We start from the raw sequence: 17,681 nt of genomic DNA, 5'->3' as shown, positions 1-17,681 counted from the left end.
CGGGGGGCCAGTATGAAAAAAATATATATATATGTATGCACTCTGGATAAGAGCGTCTGCTAAATGACTAAAATGTAAATGTTTCAGAACAGGTGTATATATACTGAGATCATGTGACAGATCATGTGACACTTAGATTGCACACAGGTGGACTTTATTTAACTAATTATGTGACTTCTGAAAGTAATTGGTTGCACCAGATCTTATTTAGGGGCTTCATAGCAAAGGGGGTGAATACATATGTTCGTCTGTGTTCTCCCACTTTTCAGTTATTTATTTTTTAGAATTTTTTTAAACAAGTTATTTTTTTCATTTCACTTCACCAATTTGGAATATTTTGTGCATTTCCATTACATGAAATCCAAATAAAAATCAATTTAAATTACAGGTTGTAATGCAACAAAATAGGAAAAACGCCAAGGGGGATGAATACTTTTGCAAGGCACTGTACATATCCACACTATGGCTTTGTTTACTTAGCCACGTTGGTTCAGAAGGAAACCTTATGCCACTGTTCCAGGGTCAGATCTCCCTGCCCAAGGCCTGACCTCTACTATAAAGGGCCACATGGCCCCACTCTGAATGCAGAGTATGGCCATGTGGCAGGCCTGGAGTGACAGACAGCTACTGGATGTTTATGTTAGTCAGCTGCAGGTGTGTGTATGTGTGTCTGCCAGACTAGTACTGCAGGACAGGTGTATGCTGAGTCAGTGTGTGACCTCTCACTGCTGTGTTTGTCACCATACTGTTATGTTTCCAATGTAGGTCAGAGTTCCTGCTGCACCTATCAGAGACACCTCCCTGGTCCTGATTCTCCTGTCCCAGACTACTTCTCTCCCCGTCCATCTACACCACTGTCTGGCCTTCTTCTGCCAAGCTCTGGCCCGTTTCGCTCCGACACTAATCTAATCCAAACAGCCAGACCCCCACGTTCAACCAAGGAGGAAATTAACAGACCACCTGCAGACCACACACACAAGTAAGACAGACACACAGTCAAAACAAACACAAATACACACGCACACACACACACACGTTGACAGGGACAAAGCTAATAGGGGTCAGTGACAGGATTAGCATATGGCCTGTGCAGCAGGACAATGTTGACTAAAGTGTTTGTGCTTAATTTCCTGCAAATCTCAGCCACACACACACACACACACACACACACACACACACACACACACACCACCCCTCATTTCCTTTCATTCCTTTCTTCATTGAGTGGGCTGAAGGGATGTCCCTGACTGCACTGGATGAGGGGTGTGTCCCTGTAATTAAATTCCTCTGGAGGAGAACCTATTCAGTGTGGTTAGACTAGCAGGCAGTAAGGATCAGCCCAGGCCCCTGATACACTCCTCCTCAATGGAACAATGCCAAGAACTCTAGTCCTACTCCATGGGACATAGAAGCTTTCTGTATCCCTGCTTGGATGACACATTTTCTCAAATACCTCAACATTAAGTCATGTTTAACTATATGTGTTAGTGGACTTTTGGTTGGTTTGTTTGATTTCTGCACTTGAAACCTTTTCAGCCATAGAAGCTCTGCTCGTCACCTAACGGCTTGGCCATATCATCCTCAAGTAGCTGTCTCTAGCCTCCCGAGTGGTGCAGTGGTCTAAGGCACTGCATCGCAGTGTTAGCTGTGCCACTAGAGATCCTGGTTCGAACCCAGGCTCTGTCGTAGCCGGCCGCGACCGGGAGACCCATGGGGGCGGCGCACAATTGGCCCAGGGTAGGGGAGGGTTTGGCCGGCAGGGATGTCCTTGTCCCATCGCGCTATAGTGACCCCTGTGGCGGGCTGGGCGCAGTGCACGCTGACTCGGTCGCCAGGTGTACGGTGTTTCCTCCGACACATTGGTGCGGCTGGCTTCCGGGTTAAGCGGGCACTGTGTCAATAAGTAGTGTGGCTCGGTTGGGTTGTGTTTCGGAGGATGCATGACTCTCGACCTTCGTCTCTCCCGTGTCCGTACGGGGGTTGCAGCGATGGGACTGTAACTACTACCAACTGGATACCACAAAAAGGGGGTAAAATAACCACACACACACACACAAAAAGGAGCCGTCTCTAGACTTGACAGTTCATGCAGCTTTTGTATTCTGATCATGGAGTTCTGATCATGGAATTCCGAACACGTCATGCGTCTACACCTAGGGTATCGTGTCTAGACTTGACAGTTCATGCAGCTTTTGTATTCTGATCATGGAGTGTCCGGATTCCCTTTTCCCGCGCTATATTGAAATGCCAGTATGCATTCTGCAAACGGTGGAACAGGCTAAATCTGATAATAACACAACAACAACTTGATGGCAGTAGCCATCTACTGTAGCTAACTAGCCAGCTAACCACTGTAACTAGCCTGCAAGCTAGCTAGCAAAGCTAAAGGGATTGCAAAAAGGTTAGCAAACAAAAAAATATCCTAATAAGCTAGCTGGCTAGCATTTATGAAGCCAGCAAACACATTCCTCACAGGCTAGGAACGCATTTCCTCCAATGTTTAATGAAGAGAAAAAAGAAGAAACCCGCACACTGCTCTAGCTAGTATCACTGCTCTTTATTAAGCTTTACGTATCAGCCTCAAGGCCTTCGTCAGAGCTTTTTAATTTAAAAAAGGTTAAAGAAGGTGCCTCTCGCTCCCAAAACACACATTTTCTGTACTGTATGTGCTTTCAGTAGCCTGATTGCGTCCAGACTGATGAGAAATCCTCACACAATGCGTCCCTGACCACCTCCTGAAGTGGTCAGCCAGATCTGAACACAATCAGACCACAATGCAACTTTTGTGCATATAGACCTGTCTTTTGAATGCGACCTTCGTATTCTGATAGCAGAAGTCGCATGTAAGTGTCAAGTGTAGACACGATCCTTGGGACATCCCTACCCTAAATACTAAGTGAATAAGTGAGGTATATTGGATTAAGCTCAATACTGCTAGTCAAGCAGACACCATTCCAATGGGAAAGAAGAGACAAGACCTGCCAAAACCATTAGAAGCACACAGCATTACGTCACTGGAAAACTGTGAGATCAATTCAAAAAACAAATTGGACCAAGCCAAACACAAAGGCTAGACTATGTTTGCAGAGGTAGCCTGAGCGGCACATTTAGGCACATAACCCAAATTTGTGTCACTCACGCCGTCAATGCATGATAAACAGTTCAACAATACATTATTTACAGTCGAACTGACATCGGTAACACCAGCAAAACATGTGCCAGTTTACACAAATGTTACAGACTCGCTTCCGATACAAATCACAACAGCTTTGCAGATGCATTGTGCGCTAACGTTACTTTGTATACATTTTAGGGAAACTGGCTGGCTAGATTATCTTCGTGGTCATCCGCTAGGAATAGCTAGCTAGCTTTTAGCCAACCGTTGGAAGACACACACACATACACATTTAATAAAATATAGAAATGAATTTCAACCTTCAATACAAATTGAAATTAAGAATAAAACAAAAATCACTACATGTCGACATTGTCCATCAAATGTAAACTACACATTATGCTGGAGTTTAAATTGTTAGCAAAAGAGGGATCGCTATCTATAACGTTAGCTGATGCCGGAGGTTTTTACATAAACGTGCCGACTAATATTCCGACATCAGTGAACACTCTTGCTTATTATTACTCACCTGCCCTATACAGCACGGAGTACACATCTTGTTACGGTGGTCAAAAATACCCTTTCAGAATGTAGCCCACTTTTCCAGTCCGGACGTTCTCTCGTAGAGTTCTACTTACAACGACCGTGGCGACAGTACGTGTGTACCACTCTTCCCAGTCTCTCTCTTTCTCGCCCCCTCTCTCCTCCCACTGTTTTTACCGTGATGGCGTTACTTGCTACAGGCAGCTGCTGAACCACTCATTGCACAGACAAAAACCACTAGAGCGTGACTCAAAGCAAGTAAGATGCCATAGCAGAGATACTGTGTAATAAATCACTATGAAGCGTTATAAACAGGTAATACGACAAAGAAGATACTATGACAATGGCACATTTCATTTATAATATTAATTGCATTTTCTTCTTTTATTTATTTCTCACTTCCGTTTTAGTCACATTGTTCTAGGTTCATATAGTTTCCATTCATGATAGTTGGTCAATAAACTGTTATATTATGGATTAGAAATGTCGTACAGTCACAGTGAAATCCTTTTGTAAAAACAGTGTGTTGTTACAGAAGTGTTACTGATTCTGACGTTGGGTTTTCATAATGTTCCATAGTGAGACTATCACTGTAGTCACCATAGTGACAGACAATGAAACTTCAGTTCTCAGCTTCAACAACTTGGCTATTAGCCGGAACCTGGGTGATGACACTGACTTCATCTTCTCAGACTTTTCTCTCTTTCTTTTCCACAGAGAAACGCAAACAAGATACAGGGAGGAATGTTTAGAGAAGGGATGATTTTTTTCACTCAGTGTGTGTGTGTGTGTGTATCTGTGTGTGGACTAAGAGGACCTTCACATGGATACAGAATGGCATATCTGAGCCCACTCACACAGGCAACCTTTTCCTACTCTGTCCTTGGAATTAATCTGGTACAGGGAAGCCTGGGCGTTTATTTAATTTAACATAATATTTATATTTCTTTTCATATCATGTGATGCCAAGAACCAATATCATGTGATATTGAAGTCAAAGTCAGATAAGGGAGCAGGCATTTGATCTTGAGTCAAACACTGCCCATGTGCATTCTTTCACAGAATGAGCAATGTAGCCCTTAACAATGGCTCGCATAACTATTCTTGGAGTGATTCTGTTATCCCAGTGTGAGCTGATAACTGGCCTGTGTACAACTGCTGTGTGTGTCATCTGCCGCCGCCATCACACACACCATCCATTCACACACACACACAGGACCCTGTCATTTCTCCAGGCTGGGCCGCCACACACGGCCATTGTTTCTCTGCTCTGCTGTTCAAGTGCTGTATTGTATTGTGGGGCATCAGCTCGCCCTCACCTCAACCATGAGCCCCATGATCCAAACGGTTCTCTGTCGTCTGGACCGAACTTGTCTGGACTGAGTCCTGCTCCAATACTCCAATAAGATGTCTTTCCTTCCTTTTCATTGAGATAACAATCACTGATCCAACAGCATTGGATGGGTGAAAGGCAACAAGGGCCTCACTACGGTACAGGTGTAGAGGATGGCAGCTTTTGACATGCTCTGTTCTGACACAACTGGACAGGGGACAGCTAAAAGGTAGTCTCCTATCACAACCTCTGTGGAGTGCTGAGTGCCCTGAATCTGGCGAGAGAGACTAACTGAGCCTGTCATGAGATCTGCCCTCACTTGTCAGGCTGTGTCAGATCAGTCTGGACAGATTAGAGGGGACAGTAGTGATGGGGGAAATGTATACAGAGTATCGCAATAATATTTTTGATTATATTATATACATTTTATGACTCCAAGTATCGATTCTCCCCCCCAAAAATAGTAGGTAACATTAGCTAGCGCTAGTCGGCGGTACCTGTGCCAAAACACTTTTCTCTTTCTCTAGTTTGTTATCCACCTTCTTTTTAAAATGGTGAGCCAACATGTTTTCAGCACTTTTATTTCCATGGTTGATCAAAACTTGTTTTCTCATGGCTCTCTCTTGTCCCTTTGCAGCAGACATGGTGAGCAATGTGTTTGGAACATCGAATCGTGAGAATCACAATACATATCATATCAGCACCTAAGTATTGTAATATCATCGTATCGTGAGGTCCGTGGCATTTCCCAGCCCTAGGGAACAGGAGGCCACTTTAGACTATTGACATACAGCGCTGGTGGTGGTACACTGGTGTCAGACTGGAGCTGAACTGGGCCACCCTGTCTGCCCTGGAGGCATTTTGTCTCCTTGTCACACACATTCTCCCACCCTCCCACACACATTCTCCCACCCTCCCACACACACACACAATGGGCAAGTTTATTTTGCATGTTACGGTGCCCCAGGGTGGGCAGGGTTTGCTCATTCCATATTTCTGTACACACATACACACACCTTCCTTTGCAAGATTCTCTCTCTTTGGTTGGGTATTCATTGCACAGACTAAACTGTGTGTAATTTTTGTTTTCTATTATATACACACAACATGACCAAAAGTATGTGGACACCTGCTCGTCGAACATCTCATTCCAAAATCATAAGCATTAATATGGAGTTGGTCCCCCCTTTGCTGCTGTAACATCCTCCACTCTTCTGGGAAGGCTTTCCACTAGATGTTGGAACATTGCTGCGGGGACTTGCTTCCATTCAGCCACAAGAGCATTAGTGAGGTCGTGCACTGATGTTGGACGATTAGGCCTGGCTCGCAGTCGGCGCTCCAATTCATCCCAAAGGTGTTAAATGGGGTTGAGGTCAGGGCTCTGTGCAGGTCAGTTAAGTTCTTCCACACCAATCGCGACAAACCATTTCTGTATGGACCTCGCTTTGTGCACGGGGGCATTGTCATGCTGAAACTGGAAAGGGCCTTCCCCAAACTGTTGCCACAAAGTTGGAAGCACAGAATCATCTAGAATGCCATTGCATGCTTTAGCATTAAAATTTCCCTTCACTGGAACTAAGGGACCTAGGCCGAACCATGAAAAACAGCCCCAGACCATTATTCCGCCTCCACCAAACTTTACAGTTAGCACTATGGTAGCATTCTCCTGGCATCCGCCAAACCCAGATTTGTCCGTCGGACTGCCAGATTGTGAAGCGTGACTCATCACTCAAGAGAACACATTTCCACTGCTCCAGAGTCCAATGGCGGCGAGCTTTACACCACTCCAGCCGACGCGTGGCATTGCGCATGGTGATCTTAGATTTATGTGCGGCTGCTCAGCCATGGAAACCCATTTCATGAAGCTCCCGAGGAACAGTTATTGTGCTGACGTTGCTTCCAGAGGCAGTTTGGAACTCGGTAGTGAATGTTGCAACCGAGGACAGACAATCTTTACGCGCTACGCGCTTCAACAATCGCCAGTCTTGTTCTGTGAGCTTGTGTGGCCTACCACTTCGCGGCTGAGCAGTTGTTGCCACTTCACAATAACAGCACTTACAGTTGACCAGGGCAGCTCTAGCAGGGCAGAACTGACTTGTTGGAAAGGTGGCATCCTATGACGGGGCCACATTGAAAGTCACTGAGCTCTTCAGTAAGGCCATTCTACTACAAATGTTTGTTTATGGAGATTGAATGGCTGTGTGCTCGATTTGATACACCTGTCAGCAACGGGTGTGGGTGAAATAACCGATTCCACTAATTTGAAGGGCTGTCCACATACTTTTGTATATATAGTGTTTATTTGTTTTCCTCACACACACACACACCGCGTGAAAAGGTTAATTCTTTATACCTTTATCAGGATTCAGTCTCTGTTTATGTAGTGGGTGGATGGTAGTGTAATCATTCAGAGCAGTAAGGGCACTGCCCTCCATGTGGGGTGAATGCCAACACAAACCAGAGTGGGAAAGGTGACATGAGGATTCCCAAACATAAGTTCCTTCCTAATATTCGATTCAATATATATTTTTTATTCCATATTTGACATTCCACAAACATTTTCCAATAACTGTTTTCATTAAATTCATGAAAAAAATAATGGTATCAAATGTGAACCTTTATAATAGCTTTCTTTGTAATGCGAGTTAGCTAAGAGTTGAGGTGTCACATTAATTCAGAGTTGTCAACCAAATGAACAAGAGCATAATCTCAGACAGAATTATTTATTATCCTACATCACTTACACAAAAAATAAACAAATAAAACTAAATCTATGAAATGAATCATAACGAAAACCAAGTGTTGCTGTTTTTCCTCTTCTGTCACATAAATAGTTCTGCTCTACCAGGCTCTTACAGAGCTCAGAAATCATTGTTGCAATGAAGAATATTCAGAACCACTGTTCTAGACCACACTGGAGGTTTTCACAGCTGGACCATTAGACCACAATGGGCCGCACTGGAGGCATAAGTAGTTGTCCCTAACCACAGATCTAGGATCACATGACCTAACACCAAATGTAAAAAAAATAATGACCCTGGACCACTGGTTAGGGGAAACTTCTACCTAGTCCAATGAACCACTCTGGGAGTTCAACAGCAGGAGTGGTCATGTTGCTCCACCGAAGCAAATCCCCCCTCTCACAGTATCAGTTTCTTCTTTATGGTGCCTGAAAAGGAAAAACAACCATTGCTTTAATGAACGTATACACGCACCATCTGCTAACAACTAAATTCAGATTTCAGCACCCAGAGCCTCTTTTTAAATATAGCTCAGCGTATTATAATATACAGCCCAGTCGACCTAAATAGTTCTTAAACCACCGCTTTGAACCTCCCAGTAACACACGGTTTCCTCCCAGTAACACGGCTTCTGTTGCAGTAAAATGTCCTGCCACCACCCTTTCAACTGTGTGTGTGTGTGTGTGTGTGTGTTCTAGTCCTGGGTTGCTATAGCAGTCATTTTACCGCCGACACCCTTTTAATTACTGGCCTCTGAATCTAATGGGATTCCAGCTCTATGCGAGTAAAAGCATGTTCCTCTGACAGTGTGTGAGATTACGTGTTTTTAATTGATGAGGGTATTTCTGATAACATGGTCACAGTCCAAAAATATGTATGCATTCTAGGAACGGGAGGGTCCCTTGCTGGCCCCACCAAATCTAGAAACCAGTCCTTGAATCCATTGTACAAGCCAAACCATCAGTTTAAATAAGCAAGCAGAATAATATTTCCCAATGTCAAACACAACCATGTATGATGGAATAATGATGTCTGTGCTATTGACTCCACTGGTGAGGGGGGTTATTTACTTGTCTCCAGTCCATCTCGTTTCCTCTTGATTCCGATGGTGAGGTTCTCCTTCTCTTTGAGAGCCTCTGCTGAGGAGTTGGGCCGGGGCAGCTGGGCCCCGGGGGTCGGACCTGGTCTGTTACTGAAGTATCTCATCTTTAGAGCCTGGAGACAGGGGGTAGAATGGGGGGGGGGGGCTTTAGAGCTAGGAGAAACAGCACTGAATATTCACAGAGTGAAGCCCAACTAAGGCAGTGTCACAATTGACACCCTATTCCCCATAGGGCTCTGGTCAAAACAATAGTAGTGCACTATATAGGGAATAGGATGCCATTAGGGATGCATATAATACGCAGGGTAATACAACTATGCTAAAAACTAAGGAACTTGTGAAAGACACCGAGTGCCACAGCACACCAGCATACCTGTGTAGCTGTAAGGCGTGTGGAGGGGTTGAAGGTGAATAGACCCTGTAGTAGCTCTAAGAGGTCGTCTCCTGCAGCACTGAAGATGTGTTCCAGAGGAGTACCAGGAAACAACTTAAACGACACATAGTCAGGTAGACTACTCATCCCCTAGAGACAGAGAGAGAGAGAGAGACGGAGAGAGACAGAGAAGCACAGAGTTAGATAGAGACATGAAGGCATTATTTAGATCCACAATTTAGTATTGAGGGACCAGGTATTTTAAAGCAGATGCTTGGTCTTACATAACCACACATGCAGACACAGAAAAGACAGACTCACAGGCCAGGTGCTGTCTGTAGGAGTACCCAGAGCTTCAAAGATCTTACTCAGCTGGTCCAGATCCGAGTCTCCTGCTAGGAAGGGTAACTGGAGAGAGACAGGGTGTTACACCACAAACATGTATCGAGCATGGGCTAAGTCCCAAATGACAACATATTCCTATGGGCCCTGGACAAAAGTAGTACACTATATAGGGAATAGGGTTCCATTTGGGATGCAAATAGTGGGTGTACAGAAAGGTGTGTGTCTGACAATACAGTTATGTCGAACATTAATGCTCAGTCTTGATCAAAAAGTCACCATGAGACAAGACAATTTCAGAACAAAGTTCAATTAATCTGAGCTGCCTAGTTTCACAGGGTTTTTGTACCTTTATCCAGACAAATTGTCCAGTTTTGTCTCGTCTCAATGTTTAAATTGGACTGAGCTTATGTGGTGTGTGAGTGTACCCTTAAGAGGAGCTCTGCAAGGATGCAGCCCACAGCCCACATGTCGACGCCCACCCCATACATCCTGGCTCCGAACAACAACTCTGGAGAACGATACCACCTGAGAGAGCGCAAACATTGCATCACAAACACAGTGACACATTACATTTATTTTAATGTAATTTTTACTAAATGGACAATAAAAGCTTTGAAATTGAGTTTGAGAGTGACACCTACCTGGTGACTACCTGGTGAGTGTAGATTCTGTTAGGGCTGCCGAAGGCTTTAGCCAAACCAAAATCAGCCAGCTTCAACACACCATTCTCATCCAGCAGCAGGTTATTGGGCTTCAGATCCTACACACAGACACAGTATTTTACTATGGAGCAAATACAAATTTTCCTTTGACAAGATAATCAATCCACCTGACAGGTGTGGCATATCAAGAAGCTGATTAAACAGCATGATCTTTACACAGGTGCACCTTGTGCTGGGGGGCAATAAAAAGCCACTAAAATGTGCAGTTTTGTCACACAACACAATGCCACAAGTTGAGGGAGCGAGCAATTGGCATGCTGACTGCAGGAATGTCCACCAGAACTGTTGCCAGAGAATTTCATTTTCATTTCTCTACCATAAGTCGCCTCCAACGTCATTTTAGAGAATTTGGCATTATGTCCAAAAGGCCTCACAACCACAGACCACATGTAACCACGCCAACCCAGGACCTCCACATCCGGCTTCTTCAACTGCTGGATTGTCTGAGGGGGGTGGGTGCTGAAGAGTATTTATTTCTGTAATAAAGCCTTTATGTGGGGGAAAAACTCATTCCGATTGGCTGGGCCTGGCTCCCCAGTAGGCGCCACTGCACAGTCATGTGAAATCCATATCCATAGATTAGGGCCTAATGAATTCATTTATATTGACTGCTTTCCTTATATGAACAGTAACATCTTTGAAATTGTTGCATGTTGCGTTTATATTTTTGTTCAGTATATATATATATATATATATATATATATATTTTTTTTTTCCCCCTGAAGTTCAGTCTACCGCCCCTAACATTACCTCACACAGGCACCTATGAGAGGGTGTGTATTGTACGAGCGTGCTTTGAGGAAGTGTGTATGTGTTAACCTACCCTGTGCAGGACCCAGTGGTGGTGCATGTACTCCAGGCCCTGTAGAGTCATCACTATGAAGGCTTTGATGTTGGCTGGAGTCAGAACCAGACTGGTATCTTTAATGATCACCTAGAACATAGGAAAGGGAGTTAGACCAGGGGTGTCAGTCTCAATAGTCTACAACCCCCTTTCTTAACTCCAGGGCTGCAGGTTCACAGACAACAAAACGCCTCTCAGGAAAGTACAAGATGATCTGACAACAGATATCAGAAAATAATTTCAGCTCAACATCTCTATATGTAGTCAGGCTATCAAATCCTCCTCATATTTCAGTCCTCTGTGAGCTTTCTCTGTCTGTCTATGATCTGATAATGGTCATTAGATCATCTTGAGAGCTGAGGGGAGAGTGGTATTGATTATTTAAGAGCAGCTATCAATACTTCATTATGGCTCTAAGGGGGTCTGTTTTCCTGCTCTCTACCTGAGTTTGAGGTATCGGCAGTGAAACTGGGCACTCATCTGAAGCCATCCGGCAGGCACAGACTCCCATAAATACAGAGTAAATAGAAAATCGAGGCAAGGAGAGATGGAGAGAGAAATGGGGATGGCTGAGAGAGAGAGATGTCCCCCAGGGCCAGAGCTGGCCCTACAGAACTCCTCAGAGATAGAAACCAACTAATACCATAGCTCTCAGGCTGCTCCCTCTCTCTGGTTCTCTCTGGGCAGTCTTTGATGTTCAGTTTGACTGAACCCATCTGTGCCTCAGGGAGGACATCACAGAGAGCTAACAGAATGAACAGAGTACCAGTCTGTAAAGGGACCCTCTCGCATATCCAAAAGGATCTTCATACTATGTATTAACCCATGAGGCCCAAGTACTGCCCTCTCCTCTCTCTGGAGAGATAAATGGCGTATCCCTGTAGTGGCCTCTAGTGTCCAAAGCCACTTTTAGAATACAGCCGTGAATGTCAGCATTTACAATGCCAGTTTCCTGGACACAGATTAATCCTAGTCATGAGCTAGGTTTCCATTCAATTGGCGACAGATTTCATGCAAATATTCTAAAAACCGCATAAAGAAAATATGTGCATTTTCCAACCAGTGGTGTGTTTCCACCAAACTGACTTGCTGCGGATAAAAATCAGTGTGTGATGACATACTGCATGCAAAATGTACTTTTTTTCACTTACGTTTTCATGTACCATATAAAAATTGAAAGTTCAATGTGTTTCCATCGCATTTTCAACTCTACCAACAGTTCTGTCACAAAAACGGTTGCTTTAAATAGCAAATGTGCCTACTCTGGTCTTGGCACGTAAGCTCTAGCCAACAGCTTGCAGATACAGGTAGGCTAGTCTACATGATGAGATTATTATGGATAAGAGCGAGAATATTTATATTTGTCAAACGGCAGTCAAGCATCGATCATCATGTCACCAGAATAAGACCCTAAATATTTATTGGAAAGGAGCATCAAGCTCATCACCGTGCACTTTCACCACCCTGTGAAGTTCATCATAATTTATTTAATCTGTAATAAACTGCATGTTTTTCCCAGAGTCTTAGTGGGAGGACCACACACATATCATCGCGAGACTCCCAAATTTACTTTGATATGATGGTTATTATATAAACATTTGCGCATAAAAGGCGTTTCCACCGCCATTTCTCACACATTTCATTTTACAGACACAAAAAGATCCCACCATGTCGAACGAACAATTTATAAAATTGTACCGAAACGTCCTGTTTCCATCACAGCTGTCGTGATTTATTTTTATATGGTGTGACTATGGTGTGGATGGAAACATGCTTATGGTCTAAAAAGCTATTTCAGTGGCGATTCTCCATTAAGCAAGCTTTTTAGTCCAGGACTAGGCTTAATCTGTGTCCATGAAACCGGCCCAATATGACCAAAACCTGAAGCTCAGTCTTACCTCCAGATCTGTCTCCATGTAGTCAAACACCAAGCTGATGTTGGATTTGTGCCCGAATGCATCAAGCAGCTGAGAAACAGAGACATGGACACACGTTGATGTAAATGTAGGGAAATACTGTACATGATGTTGTGCTTTCTTTGAGAACATTACACAATTTCACAGTAAAGGTGATGGTGAGCAAGATAATTAAGATAGTTTATAAAGGATGCTTTGGTTAGGAATAATATCCAAAGGAGCTCTAAATGATCATAAATGCAACTGATGATGAAACTGATTCAATGCTCTACCAGGAAAGCATTAATATTACTACTGAAAGTTTCCATTTAAACAGTAGGAGTTTAGTTTGATTCTTACCCCAATAATGTTTGGGTGACTTAACTCCTGCAGTAGTTTAATCTCTCGTAGGGCTGTCCTGTTGATGCCTGAGAGATACATGATCAACAAACATGAGAAAAATATTCTGAATCAAACTTCATGGGTTGGTTTCCCAAAGATTAAGCCTAATTCTGGACAAAAAAAACAGTTTTAATGGAGATTCTCCACTGAGCTTGCTTTTTAGTCCAGGACTAAGGTTTATCTGTATCAAGGAAACCACCCCATACATAAGTTTGAACCTAAACCACTCTGAAGCTCCAGTACTAGGGTGCGCGGACAGACAGACACTCACCATCTTTAGCCTCTGTTCTGTGTCCAACTTTGATCTGCCAGGAGAAACAGCACACACTTAATAGTGTACATTATAATCAAATCAAACCACCATAGTTTTAAAGTGTGGATATGAATCAACAGTTTCATGATGAATGGCATAAATTGCATGGTGTAATCCTGGACGTAGCTCATTTGCATAGTGTGTCCTTAGCATCCTGTTCTCCCCAGCCCCCAGATTATACCCTACACAAGGCCTACACAAAAACCTTATGCAGAAAAAAGAGCTGCTGCTGGCAATGTACTTTGGGAGATTCTCAATTGGGAAAAAGTCTGTCCTATCCTCCTCCGTGACCAGGAAACTGGAAGCCATATGTAGGAGTGTCAATTGGTTAATAAGCAAACGGAGGAGTGTCCTCCTTGACCACCTCCTCCTACCGAGGAAGCACAAGTGTATCCTCTCGGCTCACTATTGGGGAAGCGTTTTGAAATCTGTCACACACCCTTTGAATCAGGTGTGCGTTCAGTATGACAGAACGGTGTGCAATGTTGAATTTAACGGAAACGGTACTGTACTGAACGACCAGTTGAAAAATGTTATGATTATGGTGGCCCAGAGGGCGATTACCGTATGGTGCCCTGGATCTGAACCCCGCCCTGTGCAACTAGGTCCTGGACTTCCTGAGGGGCCAACCCCAGGTGGTGAAGATAGGCAACAACACCACCGCCACGCTGATCCGGAACAAGGGGGCCCTACAGGGGTGCGTGCTCAGTCTCCTCCTGTACTCCCTGTTCACCCATGGTTGCATGGCCACGCACATCGCCAACTCAATCATCAAGTTTGCTGACGACACAACAGTGGTAGGCCTGAGTACCAACAACGACGAGACAGCCTACAGGGAGGAGGTGAGAGCCCTGGCGGAGCGATGCCAGGAAAATAACCTCTCCCTCAACAAAACGAAGAAGCTGAACAGGGACTTCAGGAGACAGCAGAGAGTACGCCCCCATCCAGATTGACAGGGCCATAGCAGAGAGGGTGAAAAGCTTCAAATTCCTCGGCGTGCACATCACTGACGACCTGAAATGGTCCATTCACACAGACAGTGTTGTGAAGAAAGCGCAACAGCGCATCTTCAACCTCAGGAGGATAAAGAAAGTCGGCTTGGCCCCTAAGACCCTCACGAAATGCTAGATGCACCACGGAGACCATCCTGTCAAGCAAAACCAAATTAGATCTCCCTTTCCCCTCTTTAAGGATGCAATTTTTCGAGCCTGAACCATTCATCCCAGATCTTAGGGGCTTTACCTTCTTGATGGCAACTATCGTGTCGTTGGTCTTGTCCCTGGCTTTGTAAACAGTGGCAAACTGTGGGAAGGCAGGAAGAACAACATTCGTTGGTAAGTAAAACAGAGTGAAACTAACGTTACCATCAACTTCAAAAGTAACACAAGCAGATAAATGTAGCTAGCTAGTCAACAAACACATTAGCTAATTAATTACTGCTAGTTAGTTAATACAAGCTATCATCAGAAGGCTTTTAAATTGCTGTGATTTTGAAGGTGTTGCCTTTGCATAAACCGGCAACGTTTTACAACTCATGCCATGGCTAGCTCATTGTGCTGCTAGCTAGCTAGGATAGTATAACGTTGCAGCTAGCAATATAGCTTTAGTTTTCTTTGAATCTATAAAGCGCTAATCTAAACAAAGCGGCTCATACGCAAAACACTACATTGGCAAGAGAACACTGTTTCTCATTACCTGACCCTCCCCCAGAAAATCTAGTTTTTCATATCTTTTTGCTCGGGACTTTACATCAAGCGCCATGATCGCAATTTAAACTGTAATTTCTCCAACTTCCGGCTTTGTTAAATGTCCATAAGTATTTCCGGGTGAAACAATCATCGTGTTGAGAGTTGATTTTTGACCAACAGCGTCATCTGTTGGTTACTATTAACCTGAAGACTCTTACTTATATCGACATGATTTTATGATCTAACCCCCAAAACAAAGAGCAACGACAGGTTTGGAGACATTCTATGCCCTTTTGTCAAAAGGAGAAAAGCACTTGTAGTATGGCAAATTATTGTCCCACACGATGAAATCGGGGAGGGGACTGTGGATCTGTATCTGTCCTAGCCCATTATTGGACTAAAGAAGTGTAACGTTACTCCTTAGTCCAAGGACCTTACATGTTCTGTTTAAATACATCTAAACTCTGTCTAAACCGGGGGAGGGGGTTCTACTAAGCTATATGGAATTGTTTTAAGAAGGTCATACCAAGGATCTTTTTGCTATTTGATTTTGAATTTTAAGACCCCTTGAAGTATCAAAAAATATATATCAAAAATATTTGATAAAAATGTGTATTTGGCTTTACTGCTATTAGCCCATACAAACGCATTAAATAACAGATTCACTACATGGAACAACAGATAGTCCCCCTCAAAAATCCAAAGGAAGTTTGATCTGAAGTGCCTGTCCTATATCTGAGAGATATAAGTAAGATCAGGAAACATTTGTAACTTTTTTGACATGTTTTTAAGGTTCCCACAAGGCCATATTTCCATATCACAGCGCTTGTTTACAGAAAACAGAGTGGACTACCTGTGCTTATTAGCTAGCTGAGTCTCAGAACACCTGTGTGTAAACGGAAGACAGACACATTTACATTTTACAGACACTCTTATCCAGAGCTTATTTTTCATACTGACCCCCGTGGGAATCGAACCCACAACCCTGGCATTGCAAGCGCCATGCTCTACCAACTGAGCTACAGGAGGACTGTACAAAGAAGATGTCAATGAAAAATTGTGGCTGCAACTGTGTTAAAACCGGTGTATTTTTCTGTTGTGAAAATATTTTCATGTGATATGAAAGTAGAGGGATTTATGTTTCTAGAACCGTACCGCAATTGAGAATTGATTCACGTTTTAGATGCAGTATTTGGCTGTTTTGGCTTCCAGAGCCAATTCGCCCTCCCCCGGCTTAGACCGGGTTTAGACTGTTTAGTGCCAAAAATAAGGGGTTAACCCCATAAAGGTGTGTACCAATTTAACCTTTTGTTTTTAGAAAATTATTTCTCGCTGATATGAAAGATAAGGTCCTTATGCTTCCAAAACCGTACCGCAAGCGATGCGTGTTAATGTTCAGACCAAGCATCTCAGCTCTTAACAAAACTCCTTCGTCCAATGACTCTTATGTGTAATGGAACTGAGAGTCATGATCAAGGGCTATCCTGTCCATACCTTAATTTGTATGTTCTTTAGTCACACTCAATATCTCAGACAGCACTGGCCCGATTTTGACAAAACTTGGGTGAATGATGCATCTTGCCATAGAGATCCGGCATTTACACTGATTGGCCCAAGGGGGGCGCTAAAATAATCAACTGAAATTCCAAACTTTGAACAAGCATACAGTGCATTTAGAAAGTATTGACATCGCTTGACTTTTTCCACATTTTGTTGTGTTACAGCCTGAATTTAAAATGGATTAAATTGAAATGTTGTTGTCACTGGCCTACACACAATACCCCATAATGTCAAAGTGGATAAATTAGTTTTTTTTCGAAATTTGTACAAATTAATAAAAAATGAAAAGCAGAAATGTCTTGCGTCAATAAGTATTCAACCCATTTGTTATGGCAAGTCTAAAAAAGTTCAGTAGTAAAAATGTGCTTAACAAGTCACACGATAAGTTGCATGGTCTCACTCTGTGTGCAATAATAGTGTTTAACAGGATTTTTGAATGACTACCTGATCTCTGTACCCCACACATACAATTATCAGTAAGGTCTCTCAGTCGAGCAGTGAATTTCAAACACAGATTCAACCACAAAGACCAGGGAGGTTTTCTAATGCCTCACAAAGAAGGGCACCTATTGGTAGATTTTAAAAAAAAGATTAAAAAAGCTGACATTGAATATCCCTTTGAGCATGGTGAAGTTACACTTTGAATGGTGTATCAATACACCCAGTCACTACAAAGATACAGGTGTCCTTCCTAACTCAGATGAC

General features: G+C 43.4%; 2 protein-coding genes across 2 annotated transcripts in view; both read right to left on the bottom strand.

The window, feature by feature from the left end:
- The window catches only part of LOC311141111 (serine incorporator 5-like), a 43,225-nt gene extending 39,453 nt beyond the window's left edge, over positions 1-3,772 (bottom strand). Inside the window, exon 1 of the mRNA XM_084176375.1 lies at positions 3,645-3,772. Within this exon, the coding sequence (XP_084032501.1) occupies positions 3,645-3,671 (27 nt within the window). The 5' untranslated portion in view covers positions 3,672-3,772. The remainder of the gene's footprint in view (positions 1-3,644) is intronic.
- A 3,926-nt stretch (positions 3,773-7,698) lies between these two features.
- On the bottom strand, positions 7,699-15,516 carry LOC311141209 (cyclin-dependent kinase 7). Its single transcript, XM_084176469.1, has 12 exons — positions 15,424-15,516; positions 14,971-15,030; positions 13,687-13,720; positions 13,374-13,441; positions 13,017-13,085; positions 11,098-11,208; positions 10,194-10,312; positions 9,978-10,077; positions 9,529-9,615; positions 9,208-9,357; positions 8,803-8,947; positions 7,699-8,160 (listed from the first exon to the last, which is right to left on the bottom strand). The coding sequence occupies exons 1-12, from the start codon at positions 15,487-15,489 to the stop codon at positions 8,132-8,134; spliced, it is 1,038 nt and encodes a 345-aa protein (XP_084032595.1). The 5' UTR covers positions 15,490-15,516; the 3' UTR covers positions 7,699-8,131.
- Between the last annotated feature and the right edge of the window lie 2,165 nt (positions 15,517-17,681).

Source organism: Coregonus lavaretus, assembly GCF_964263955.1.
Source record: "Coregonus lavaretus genome assembly, chromosome: 14".
Lineage (NCBI taxonomy): Eukaryota > Metazoa > Chordata > Actinopteri > Salmoniformes > Salmonidae > Coregonus > Coregonus lavaretus.
The sequence above is the reverse complement of the archived record's forward strand: the minus strand, read 5'-3'. Positions and strand labels throughout refer to the sequence as shown.